General features: G+C 58.8%; 1 protein-coding gene across 5 annotated transcripts in view; it reads left to right on the top strand.

The window, feature by feature from the left end:
• The window catches only part of PRDM16 (PR/SET domain 16), a 252,575-nt gene that overhangs the window by 235,778 nt on the left and 3,288 nt on the right, over positions 1-13,509 (top strand). For 4 of the 5 annotated variants that reach the window (XR_004182315.1, XM_031663781.1, XM_031663783.1 and 1 more), the window contains 4 exons: positions 7,113-7,282; positions 7,556-7,730; positions 12,108-12,344; positions 13,197-13,371. Coding sequence is in view for 4 of the 5 variants with exons in the window: in XM_031663781.1 (XP_031519641.1) it covers positions 7,113-7,282; positions 7,556-7,730; positions 12,108-12,344; positions 13,197-13,371 (757 nt within the window). In the remaining variant the exon portion in view is untranslated. The remainder of the gene's footprint in view (positions 1-7,112; positions 7,283-7,555; positions 7,731-12,107; positions 12,345-13,196; positions 13,372-13,509) is intronic. The other variant, XM_031663786.1, reaches the window with a different exon arrangement.

Consider the following 13,509-nt stretch of genomic DNA (forward strand, 5'->3'; position numbering starts at 1 on the left):
TCAGCTTCCCCACCCCAGCCCAACTCCGTTCATCTCAGCTACAGCCATAGCTGCCCCCACACCCTCACCCCTGGTGGGCTAGGGAGTGGGCTAAAGGCAGGGTAGGACTCTGTACTTGGAGCCCACCAGGGATTCTAAGGGGTCCCAGGGACAGCCTGGATGGGAAGCGGTGCGTCTGATTCCAGGATCCCCCTGTGCTCCTCTCACCTGAGGAGCCGGCTGCCACCTGCAGAGAAGCAGTCACACAGCTCATCAGGATGGGGAAGGCATTGAATTTGGGGCTCACAACAGCCTCCCAACAGGCTTGTCATCCCGTTTCAAAGATGAGGGGCCCGAGGCTCAGAGATGTCCCATGAATCACCAGGGTCAGTGCCTGGGAGTGGGCATTTTAAGCGAGAGCCCCAGACAATGGTAACTGGGAGGCGAAGGAGGAAACGCTGGTTTTCTGCCAAGGTTGGTTTAGTGACACATGCAGGGTGTGTCTGTTCACAGAGGCCATTGGGGATAAAGAGTGTTTCACACGACTTAAGTTGACAGCATAAGATTTCTGTCCTCTGGCCACACAGAGCTAGAGGGACCACATGATAATGCAAGCACTGGGGACTCCGTTTGTGTCTCCATCCCTGGGGAAGGAGACCAGCTGAGGCACCTGTGCATGTTTTGGTCACTGACCCCCACTCTGAGACAGAGCAAGCATCCCCGGCTGCTCCAGGGCTGTGTCCCAACTCGCAGGGTAAATGACAGCTCATACTACTTATAGGTCATCTGTTCAATGCTCACAGCCCTCCCCAACTCACAGGCCCCCCCCCCTTGCCCACCCTTCAAAAAATAGTGACTTACAACTTAACAAAGGCTAGCAACAGAAAGATTTATTTGGTCTGGTCCCCTCCCAGAAAATGAGCTGTGTGTTTTTTCTGTAATGAGAGCCGACTTCTGGACAGCGTTGTGTGCTAAGAGCCCCTAGAGGGTTGGGGTGGTGTTTATAGAAGAATTTAATTATCATTGATTTCTTTTGCTCTCTCCAATCTGTGAGTTTCGACTTTGGTAACAATAATTGCTTTGCAAGTTTGTGTTGCAAATCCTGACTTTATCTGGCTCAAGGCAGGTCTGTGCCGAGGGGTTTGGAGCGTGTAGCTTTCCTTTTGATACCACTGGCTTTGATAATCTGGTTTCTGGACTGGCTTTGATAATCAGAAGGATTTTAAGTTGGAGGAGGGAAAGTGCTGGCCATCCCCAGAAGCCCGCCAAGAGGAGCCCAAGCCCCCCATGCCCACCCCAGTGTGAGCCCCTTCCCGGTGCCAGCACCCACGCGTGTGCCCGCCGCATGTGCGTATGTGTGTGCCCTGGAGAGGTCGGGCTGACGCAGCCCCACGCAAGCAGGAGGAAGCGGGCTTCTCATGGGTTGCCTAGAGCGATCGGGTAATCAAACCAGATGACATTGGAAGCCTCTTCCGTTTAGGTCCTTGCCTCAAATGACCTGAAATCATTCAGAATGTGTTTCAAAGCCCTGCGGTAGGGAACGTAGAGCCTTTGGTGCACCAAATACATTTCCTGGAGGTAACTTGGCCCCTAGCTTCTCCTGGCCTCGAGGTCTTTGAGTGAAGTGGGAAGGTGAGATTCAGTTAATGTCACTCTTATTTCTTAAAAATAAAAATAAAGCACGTAGGCTTTGTGGGATTTGGGTTGGAGAAGCATAAACATTGAAATGGGAATGGGGAAGGGGGCTGCTCCTTGGTCTTCATCCTGACGGCCGGCCTGGAGGTCTCTCTGGGATGATGCCCAGTGGAGCCTGGAGTCACACCCTGGATGCGAGCCTGCTCGGGCTGCCCAGGACTCTTGCCGGGACCCGAGATTCCCGCCTCAGGGCTGCTGGCTCCCTGGTCTGCCGTGTGCTTCCGTCATCCCCCCAGGCTCAGTCCTGCCTTCTGTGTGAAGCTGGAGCATGCAAGGGCAGCATAGTTGTGCTTCCATCGGGGGCTACAGGTGGCCCATGCCTGTCCTTTCCTTTTTAGTTTTATTTTTACTGCTGGGTTTCAAAATACCTTCTTTCTTCCTCTTCCCTCCCTTTTACAGTCACCAAAAGCAGTTCCCTCTGTAGTGGTTGCAGGAGACCCCACTGGATCCCAGGAAGGATGCTGCTGCCCAGGGCTCAGGGGCTCGGGGGCCCTGGCCACCTCCCCTTGACCTGCCCATGCTCTGTTGTCCCCCTGCCAATGACTTCCCTGGGAGTGCGGCAGGCACTGTCACAGCAAGGTCCTCTCAAGGCCTTCCGCAGTGCGCTGGGGCCAGGCTACCCTGCACGTTCTCCTTCCTTTTGGAGCTCACAGGCGTGTTATTTTACACAGTGAGGCCATCAATTTCACCGGCCGCTTGTCAGCTTATTTACAACGCAGACCCCAGCTGCTCGGAGAACTCTGCTCCCTTGCAGCCCTCGGCTCACGGCTCCCCTAAATTTCAAATGGACTTCTCTCTCTGGGCCATTTATTTAGATTAGAAGCAAGAGAGGGCCACGTTCAGGGCTCTCCGCAACCAAATAGAATGCATGGCACCGTCCGTGGCTCTCCCCGGCCCCAGAACTTCACACAAGGGACTTGCTCTCCAGTTTCATGAACGAGCTTCTTTTCCAGTCCCGTTTCTCACCTCGGATCCCCAGTTGCAGGGTTTACACAGGAGCCATTGGGTGGAGTTTCTGCAAAGGTCGCTGCATTTCCAAAGAAACCAGGAACCGAATGAGCTGTGTGTGAGCACACATTCAGACAGACAAGCAGACACACTGGCAGACAGACAGGCAGGCGGACAGACAGGCAGACGGACAGACAGGCAGGCAGACAGGCAGACGGGCAGACAGACAGGCAGGTGGACAGACAGGCAGGCGGACAGACAGGCAGACAGACAGGCAGGCAGACAGACAGGAAGACAGACAGGCAGACAGACAGGCAAACAGGCAAAAAGCAGACAGACAGACCGGTACGTGGACAGATAGGTAGGGCGGACAGGCAGGGAAGACAGACAGACAGGCAGACAGACAGGCAAGTGGACAGACAGACAGGCAACAGGCAGGAAGGCACGACAGACAGGCAGACGAGATATAAGCAGGGCAGACAGATTATGGCAGACATCATGACAGGCAGGGCTAAGACAGGTAGGCAGACAGACAGGCAGGGCAGACAGGCAGGAAAACAGACAGACAGGCAGGCGGACAGACAGGCAGGCAAACAGGCAGGAAGGCAGACAGACAGATGGACAGACAGCAGGTAGGCAGACAGACAGATGGACAGACAGGAAGGCAGGCAGACAGATGGACAGACAGGAAAGATCAGACAGACAGGCAGACAGGAAAGGACAGACAGGCAGGAAACAGGCAGACAGGACAGACCTGGTGGAAGGCAGGACAGACAGGTGGACAGGTGCATGGACAGACAGGACATGGACAGGTGGACCAGGCAGGGCTTGACAGACAGGCGGGTATCAGACAGGCAGGTGGACAGACAGGAAATATCATGACAGGCATGGCGCAGGGAAGACAGATTGCGGCTGGGACAGACAGGCAAACAGGGAAAAGCATGACAGACAGATCCAGAGGTGGACAGGATAGGTGGACAAGAGGAAGACAGACAGTAAGACAGACAGGCAAGTGGGATGGACAGAAAACAGGCAGGAAGGGCAGACAGACAGGGACAGACAGATGGACAGGACAGGACAGAAGGACAGACATGGAAGGGGGGTGATAGGTGGAAGGCAGGACAGATGGACAGGACAGGCAGTGGACAGATGGATGGACAGGAAGGAAGGTGGAAGGATGGAAGGCAGGATAGGTGGATAGGGTAGGCAGACAGACAGGCAGATGGACAGACAGATGAACAGACAGGCAGGCAGACAGGCAGGCAGACAGACAGGCATACAGACAGGCAGACTGGCAGGCAGACAGACAATCAGGCAGGCAGACAGACTGGGCTGCGTCCACATGCCAGAAGGGCACATGGCCCCAGCTGGGTGGGAAGCCTCTGGCTGGGCAGGGCCTGAATTTGCATCTGGGCTGGAGACGCAGGGTCCAGTGTGTCCTTTCTCGGCAGTCTGTCAGCCTCAAAAGCAGGGCGGTCCCAGGGCCGGGCACCACCGTTCCACTCTAAGGATGTATCAGGGTGGGGGATGTGAGAAAATGCATTCAGGGGTGTAAAATCCCTCCTTTCCCGGAGATTGTGTGGGACATGTCGGGTAGGGGGGCACCCAAGCATCTCCACCCCAGCTGCCGAAACGGCTCCATCCTCGACCTTACTCTTGTGTGAGTTCACAGGCCGAGTAAAACAAAACTGCAGCGCCGCCCAGGGCAGGCTTTGTGGATGGCCGGTACAAGCCAGGGCGCTGCCTGTCACTGGGCTGTGGGAGGAGAGGCTGGGACCTGGGTACCCGGAGGCAGCTCAGCTGACCTGGGGAGGAGCAGGGGCTCCCAGAGAAGCCCACAGGCCGGGCCCCTGGGTTCAGGAGCAGAGAAGGTTGAGGGTCACTTCGGGGGAGCTTGGGGACTTCCATCACAAATGGTTCTTTGCCTGTCTCCCGTGGAAGAGGCCCGAGTGAGCCTGACCTCTGGCAACAGTTGGAAGATTTGGGAACTGAGTGGATGAAGCCTCAGGGCAGCGCCAGGGGCGAAGTGGGTGGGACGTGGAAATGCCATGGCCAGGTGTGGGAGAGGAGGGCCCTTCTCCTGGGACTGCCTCTGTTCTCTAGGGGACCCATTATCAGACAGACTTCCTAGGTTCTACCAGGCAGCTTGGGGAGCCGGGGAGACTCGCAGGCTCTGAGATTCCAAGGACAGTTTCTCACGGCCACAGCCCCTCCGTGTGTGGAACGCTGAGCTCCTGGGCCCGGCGGCAGCACCCGGAAGGTGCAGGACTGCAGCTTCCTGCCTCAGGGAGGCCCCTGCGGGTGTGTTGATGGCGGTCAGACTCCCTCGCCAGGCTTTTGTGATAGCAAACACCAGACCAGGCCCCTCCTGTACAGGGCAGCACCGCGCCGAGAAGGCTGAACCACACAGCCCCTCCCGGTCTGGTAGGCCAGGACTCCCGAGTGTCGCCAGGCACGTCCCCATCCATGTGACAAGGGCACATGACCTGTATGCTGCACTGGAGCGGGCTACCAGCACCGGTCGGGGCGGGGTGGTGCCTCTCCGAGTCCTGTCCTCTGTGGGAATGAAGGCCACTGTGCTTAAAACAGCCACACCCCCTTCGGGTGAACAAACCCTGCCCAGTCCTGGTGCCTCCACAGAGGCTCCCACAGAGGCCCTGGCCTGGTCTCTGGCTGCTGCCAAGCCCCCCCTGCCAGAATCCTGCCACAGTGGATGGGCTTTCTGCGTGCTGTGCCGTGGACATCATGGAGCTTGTTTTGTTTTCAAAATATGAAAATGCATGATCATATAAACAGAATGTTCAAGTGTGTGTGTGTGCCTCTGGGATCAGATAAGCACCCCTGCGGGCGTTCTGATAGCCAAGAGCACACACAAATGTGCACACACAGGCGGGGCACACATGCACACGCCAAGCACACACGTGCAACTGAAAACCAAGCAGTCAGGGTTCCCTTCACCGTCGCCCAGCCCAGCCAGGTGCCTGTCAGTAAGCCAGCCCTGCCCGCCCCGGGTGCCCCCCAGGGAGGAGGCTGTGTCTTCACAGAGGCAGCGCACGTGCGTCTGCAGAGCTCGTGGGGTTCCTCCTTAGCTCATGCCCAGCTCCCCCTCTCCGTTTCAGGCGTGATTTTCTTGCTGCTCAATGCACGTGTTGCTCAGGCCCCCTAACTCTCAGCCCCGCTCTCCAAAATGAGAGAGAACAACCCTCCCTTTTCCTGCCTGCAGGGTCACCACGTGTGGCTGTGAAGGTCACTCCCAGCGCAAGGGCCCCATGCTGAGGGGGACCCTCCACACACAGCCCTCCTCGATCACTCGTTGTGATGACTTTCCAGCAGCAAAAGGCCTTGCTCTGCTAAGCTCAGGGTGTTAGAGTCCTGCTCTGCCTGATGTCGTGGAGGCCAGATGGAGGAAGGGGGTCTCATCCCAACTTTCCCGTGTGCGTGGTGCAGGCTGGCCGCAGCCCTGCCCACCCTGGGGGAGTAAAGATAAGCTGAGCCCGGAGCTGGCAGTGCTCAAAGGGGCCAGTGTGGTCTTTGTGTCCTTAATAGAGGAGGCAGCCAACAGGTAGCAGCCTCCAGGGCAGCCCCCAAGCCCTCCATGAATGGATTGGCAAACTGAGGCTCCAAGTGAGGTGGGGCCTGCCCAGGGGCCCCCAGCCACCTCGAAGGCTGGAGGAGGAAGGTCACAGGGAGCTGGTCTGGGTGCTGGTCTGTGGAAGCCTCCACCTGGGAGACTGGCCCTGCCGTGCGTCTTTCCATGGAGCAAGGCCGCCCTCCGGAGGCTGCAAGGAGCACGTCATCTCCGGCAGCCCACCTGCCGGCCGTGGGGCCTGGGGACCAGGGAGAACCAGACAACAGAGGGCGGGAGACGCTGGAAGGTCGGGGGCACCGCCTGCCCAGGGGACGTGGGACACTCTCCGGGGGGATCCACCACCCACAGAACAGTAGAAGAATGAACCCCTGCTTTTTTTTTTTTTTTTTTTTTTTTGAGACAGAGGCTCTTTCTGTCACCCAGGCTGGAGTGCAGTGGCGCGATCTCTGCTCACTGCAAGCTCCGCCTCCCGGGGTCACACCATTCTCCTGCCTCAGCCTCCCGAGTAGCCGGGACTACAGGCACCCGCCACCATGCCCAGCTAATTTTTTGTATTTTTAGTAGAGACAGGGTTTCACCGTGTTAGCCAGGATGGTCTTGATCTCCTGACCTTGTGATCCACCCACCTCAGCCTCCCAAAGTGCTGGGATTACAGGCGTGAGTCACTGTGCCCGGCCCTTGAACCCCTACTTCTTGAAGTCAGGGCTGTTTCTAGGGACAGCTTCCCCAGGACGCCTTTGGCTCTCCAGCTGGGATATCCAGCAGCCTCCGGGACACGGCAGGGCAAAGCTGTGCACGGGGCACGGAGCAGGGACACGAGCTCCCTTCCCCCCACCCTCTGTGGCCCGGCCTGCCAGGCAGAGCCAGAGCCTGCGCTGAGGAGTGCGTATGCCTCTTCCAGGTGTAAGTACTGCGACCGCTCCTTCAGCATCTCTTCGAACCTCCAGCGGCACGTCCGGAACATCCACAACAAGGAGAAGCCCTTCAAATGCCACCTGTGCAACCGCTGCTTCGGGCAGCAGACCAACCTGGACCGGCACCTCAAGAAGCACGAGCACGAGAACGCACCAGGTGGGCCACCCACACGGTCAGGCCCCACAGAGGGGGAGGGGAAGAGGAGGGGAGGGGGCACCGGGCAGGGAAGAGGGCCACAGATGATACCTCAGGAAGCCAACAGGCACCCCTCAAACCGTAGTCATTCAAGAGAACCCAGAGCTCTCCAGTGTCCCTAAGAAACCTGCCTCCCTAAGAGCACCCCAAGTGTGCACTGTTCGCGGCTGGTTTGCCCCATGGAGGGAGGGGATCACCGAGAGGCCACCGCCTGACGCTCTCTCCCCTCCGCAGTGAGCCAGCACCCTGGGGTCCTCACGAACCACCTGGGGACCAGCGCCTCCTCTCCCACCTCAGAGTCGGACAACCACGCACTTTTAGATGAGAAAGAAGACTCTTATTTCTCAGAAATCAGAAACTTTATTGCCAATAGTGAGATGAACCAAGCATCAACGCGAACAGAGAAACGGTAAGAAAACTATCTCGGGTTGGGCAAGGTCTGGACCCGGCCAACAGCCCTGCATGGCCACCCTCAGAGGACCCCAGCACCAGCCCCTGGCACATCCAGAAAGGCACAGTGGGGGCCTCACCACAGAGGGTGAGGCCCCCGGGCTCTGGGAACCTGGGGAAGCTGTGCTGTCTGCCTCAGTTCCTCCACCTGGAGAGTCATGAGAGTAAGCACCCCTGGGCTTACTGACCTCACTATTAACAGATATGTGCGCAAAACACTAGCCAGGTGACCAAGCTGGCCACAAGTTCAGCTGTGCCTCTGAAACTCGAGGACATTTTGATTTAATCTGAGGCACTAAAAGTTTCCAAACCAAAATGCTTCACCTTGTAATACACACATGCACACACATACACATGTGTACACGTGTGTAATACACATGCACGCACACACGTGCACATACGTATATGCCCCGTGTACATGTACACATTCACATGCACATATGCACACAGAGATGCACGTGTGAATACATATGTATACATATGCAGGTGCATGCAGGTGCCCAAATACAGACATGCACATACACACATGCACACACATGTGTGCATAACATGTGCGTGCATAAACATATCTGCATAGATCTGCACACATGCATGTGCACACATGCAAGTACATGCACATGGACAGTGTGTGCACATACACGTGTGACAGACAGTCATGTGCATACACAGAGACACACGTACATGCATGTGCGCATGTGCATATAAACACACAGAGCAGCAGAACAATGGGGGGATTCAGATCCAGGAATATTGGCACGTGCTCTGTGCAACCTGGGATATCAGGGCTCCATGTGCCCCACTTACTCTGGGGGAGCCTTCAGACACCCTAGCAGAGCTGCTTCCTGTGTAAAAGCTAAAGCCAGGCCAGCTGGCAGAGAACCAAAGATGTTCCAAACTCTAAGAGGCCTGAGGGGGTGATCCCCTGATTCTACAGAAGGGAAAACGAGGCCCACAGAAGTGAGGTGCATTGCTCAGGCCCAGAACCTGGAGCCAGAGCCCGGGCTCTTATCACACTGGCCATGGGTGGTCTAAGGCTGTGTACCCGCAGGGCCCAGCTCACTCCCTACCACCTCCAGCAGGTGAGGAAGAATCCCCCTGAAACCCGGGCTCCCTAAGAGTCCATCTGCTCCTCCAGGGCAGGGCTGCGTCTTCCTGTCATTGCTTCTAGGAGAGTGGGGGCACCTGGAAAGAGGCGTCCAAGCAATAAACACAGGAGGCAGTTGGACACTGGCTCTGGCAAAGCCACGTTCCAAGTCTGTGCCCCTCCTAGGTAGGTGAGCTCGCCTGTAGGGCCCTCAGCATCTTCTTCTATCAGAGCCCAGGGCAGGCTCAGAGGAGGGGTCGGGGGAGAAGCTGGCCATGGCCATGGTCCCAAAAGCCTCACCTCCACCCTGCTGCAACCCCACCTGCTCTGCAGCCCCAAGGTTGTCCCTGCATTCCCCGCTGGGCTCCAGGAACAACGGCCTGAAGGGAACTCAGCTCTGGCCATGCTGAGACAGCCGCACGGGAGCTGTTCGTGTTCCCTGCAGCTGCGTGTCAGACCCATAAGTGCCATGGGCCAGGCCTTACCTACGCCCCACAGCCCTGTCCTCAGGCACGATCCCCTAAACTGCAGCTCCCAGAGCAAGACCAGGCGAGGAACAGGCGAGGATTCTTCGATGGCATCCTTGCCAGGGTGAGCCCAGGAGCAGGAGTGTGTGCAGAGGCTGAACCACCTGGAAGACAGCAAGGCCCCCATGCCCCAAGCTAGGGTGGCAGCCCGGCCATACTGCAGAAGCCCCACCAGGACAGAGGGCTGTCTCCAGGAGAAAGACGTGTGGCTGGGCCTCCCCATCGCCTTTGCCAAGGCCCACCATGCCCTGCTCCTCACAGCCCTGGGGATGGGGACAAGGGAGGCTCTCAACACTTCAGAACATATGGGCACAGCTGGCCACAGACCCAGGCCTTCGGAAGGCCCGTCCTGCAGAGGCAAAGTCCCCAGGTCCAACTGGCCTTGTCCCGAGAGCCCCCACGTCACTGTCGAAAATGAGAATAGGGCAAGATGGACATAGGCAGCCAGTCCCTGGGGTGGCGGGGCGTTCCCTGGGCCTCCTGCGGAACCAGCTCCTGCCCTTTGCCGTCAGAAAGGATCCATGCCTGTCGGGCATCCTGGTCCTGCAGCCCAGCGAACCCCTGAGTTGAATTATGTCCCTCAACATTCCCAGGTGGAAGTCCCAGCCCCCAGCATTTCAGAATGGGACTCTCTTCAGAGATAAGGTCTTTAAGGAGGGATTAAGCAGAGGCTTAATCTCTACTGGAGTAGAGTGGGCCCCAATCCAGCGGCACTGACAGTCTTGAAAAAAGGGAGAACTTGGAGAAAAACACGCGGAGGAGAAGGCCAAGGGAAAATGGAGACGGAGGTCGGGGTGATGCGCCTCCCAGCCAAGAGTCACCTAAGAGGGCCGAGAGTCACCAAGGATGGCCAAGGAGGGCCAAGGGTCGCCAAGGATGGCCAAGGAGGGCCAAGGGTCACCTAGGAGAGGCAAAGAAGGCCAAGGGTTGCCAAGGATGGCCAAGGAGGGCCAGCAGCAGCAGGAGCTGGAGAGAGGCCAGGGACAGATTCTCCCCCAGAGTCTCAGAAGGAACCCGGCCTGCCCTCGCCTGGATCTTGGACTTCTGGCCTCAGAGCTATAAAGGCATCCACGGCTGCTGCTTCAGGCCCCCATACTGTGGGGTTTGGTTTGGGCAGCTCTGGGAAACTGACTGTCCTCCCTGTTGGAGCCGAACCAGCCACCAGGCCCTGTTCTGTGTCCGAGCCGGACACTCTGCTCCCCAACACTGGAAAGCAAATACTCTGTGCACAGGGGATGTGCAGCAGACATAAAGAGGGCAAAGCCCCTGCCCCCAGCTGGCGGGAATTCCATACAAACCCACGTGGGGCACCAGATGGATCTCACGGCACATGCCCATGTGATGAGCCTGGGCTCTCATCCTGCGCCATCTCATCCCGTCCTCAGAGTGGACAGGGAGGGGCATGTCCTCGGGTCATCGAGAGGGCACAGGCCCCAAAGACAACCCCACCCAAGGGCACCTCACCAACAACCAGGGTGAGAACCAGGACCCAGATCCCAGCAGCTCCATGGCTGAGGAGATAGGTGTGTATACAAGACGCTCCCAGCACCCAACATAGGCGACCAGGACCGAGGAACTGTCCTCAAGCCCTGAAGCCTGCTGAGTTCTGTCCATCCTGGAAGGCAGAAAGACAAGAGATACAGACGTGGCATCTGTGGAGAGCCAGGGGATTACGGCCTCCCCAAGCCCAGTTCCTGTGCACACAGGCGAGTCTGAGACATGGAAGTCAGTCACTGGGAGACGCTGTCACTTTCTTGCTTGGATGCCAAGAGCAGGACTCCTGCATCTCCCCTGCACTGTGGGTACCTCCCAGGAGGGCGGGGGGCAGTGCCCCCAGGCAGAGTGAGGACAAGAAGGAGTAGCCCTGGGGCTCTGGGCGTGGGCAGTCCAGGAACTGCGTGCCCTGCCCTTTGCTTGGGCCCAACTACCAGCATGTCCAGCACCTGCCCGGGGGCCCTTGGCTCCCCTGGGGCCCAGCCCACCCAAGACACAGCTCTTGGCCATGAACATGAAGATGAGCCAAACTCTAGTGGCTCTTCCTGAAAGAAATGAGAACGCTCAGCCACGCCTATGCACACTTTGTTCTTTTTTTAATACTGAGGAACCGGAGTGGAGGGGTCCTGCCAGGCTGCAGTGACCCTGGGGGAAGTCAGGAGAGCCCTGGGCTGCAGGAGAGTCCCCTCAGGCTCTGAAGCAAGCTTGTCCCGGTGCTTTCAGACTGCTGACAACAGGCTTTGGGCCCTCATTCTCCAGATCCCAGAGAGCCCTCCGGGGCTCCCGGCTCTCGGGCCAGTGCTCACGTCCTCAAGTTGTCAGCCTGAAATCCTTCCCCCCGAAGTCTGCCCTGAGGGTGCCTCTCGTGCAGTGCGCAGTCCCTGCACCAGTGCAGGACCAGCTTCCCCACAGGACTGCCCACCTCTTCCTCCCCAACACCGCCTGGCCCTGGTGCCCTCACGGCCACAACAGCCACCTGCCGCTGGGCCTTGCCCCGCCCCCACCACCTTGAGCACTTGTCCTCCTCTCCTGGGATCGCCCCAAGGCCTCCGTGCCTCTCACTCTGCAGACTCAGTGGCTGGGCCCGGGGACCGGTGGGAGCTCCCTCAGGAAGGGGGCTGAGGGTCGTTGGGGGAGGCAGTGGGGGCAGAGCCGAGTCACCAGCCTTTGGGGGTCCATGGCAAGGAGAGAGATGCCTGAACTTGGCCAATCTCCTCCTGTGTCATTTCAGGCCGGAGATGCAGGACGTGGACGGCAGCTCCCAGTGTCCAGGCCTAGCCAGCGAGAAGCAGGAGGACGTGGAGGAGGAGGATGACGATGACCTGGAGGAGGACGATGAGGACAGCCTGGCCGGGAAGTCGCAGGACGACACGGTGTCCCCCGCACCCGAACCCCAGGCCACCTATGAGGACGAGGAGGACGAGGAACCACCCACCTCCCTGGCCGTGGGCTTCGACCACACCCGAAGGTGGGGGCAGCCGTGTGCTCCTGGACGGGGCAAGGGGGGAACGTGGGCGTCCATCGGGAGGGGGACCTCCCTCTTCAACCACTTGTGAGCCTGTCCCAGGCTCAGCCCCTACTCCAGCACAGCCACCTCGGGGCTCCTGCACACAGGCCAGGGCAAGGCTGAGCCATGGGCAACAGGGTCAGGGGCTCTCAGCCCCCCACCCACCCCCAGGGGCCCTGGAGGCTGGAAGCAGAGTGTGGAGGGGAAGGCATTTCCCTGCACTGAGCAGACATGGAGGCCCCCAGCCCTGCAGCAGAGCTGCCTGTCAGCCTGGGACAGCGTGTGCAGCCCCTAGAGGGCCGTGGGCACAGGGGCCAAGCACCCACTATTCTGTGCCGGCCAGAGCCACTTCCCCATATCCTCAGTGTTCGCTGCCAGTATCAGGCTTGGGCGACACTGCCAGCATTCCCAGATCCCCCAGGAGGCCCTTCGGAGGTGGTGCTTCCTCCCCAGCCTGGATGCTGCCCCTGAGTCCCGGGAGAGGGAGCCCCGGGCCTCTCGGAGCTGCCTGGGGTCTTAGAGCATTGAAGCCTCCTTCTCCACCCTCCACTCGAAAGATCTGAGCCCCCTGCCTGCTGCCTGCTGTGTGTGCACGCACTCACCCCCGCCCTGACCTCTGTCCGTCACTCTCCTGCATCCGTGTGGCTTCCCGTCCAGGCGTCTGTGTGTCCGTGTGTCTGTCTCCCTGTGCATGTGGCTGGCAGAGATGCAGTGGCGTGCATGCAGGCCCGGAGCAGGCCTTGCGGCATCAGAGAGGCGGCCAAGGCCAGGCTGCTAACAGCAGGCCCTCCCTCTCCCCGGTCATTGGTGCAGGTGTGCTGAGGACCATGAAGGCGGTCTGTTAGCTTTGGAGCCGATGCCGACTTTTGGGAAGGGGCTGGACCTCCGCAGAGCAGCTGAGGAAGCATTTGAAGTTAAAGATGTGCTTAATTCCACCTTAGATTCTGAGGCTTTAAAACATACACTGTGCAGGCAGGCTAAGAACCAGGTAGGTACCCACCAGAGCCCCGCCCCCACCCCACCTGGCCTCCTCAGCCAGGGGACAGCCAGCACTCACCTCCCGCCGTGGCCCTCCCAGGCCTGGGGAAGCTCTGATCACTACTAACGCCCCCGTGCTGCATCCTCC

The sequence above is a fragment of the Papio anubis genome, chromosome 1 (assembly GCF_008728515.1).
Source record: "Papio anubis isolate 15944 chromosome 1, Panubis1.0, whole genome shotgun sequence".
NCBI lineage: Eukaryota > Metazoa > Chordata > Mammalia > Primates > Cercopithecidae > Papio > Papio anubis.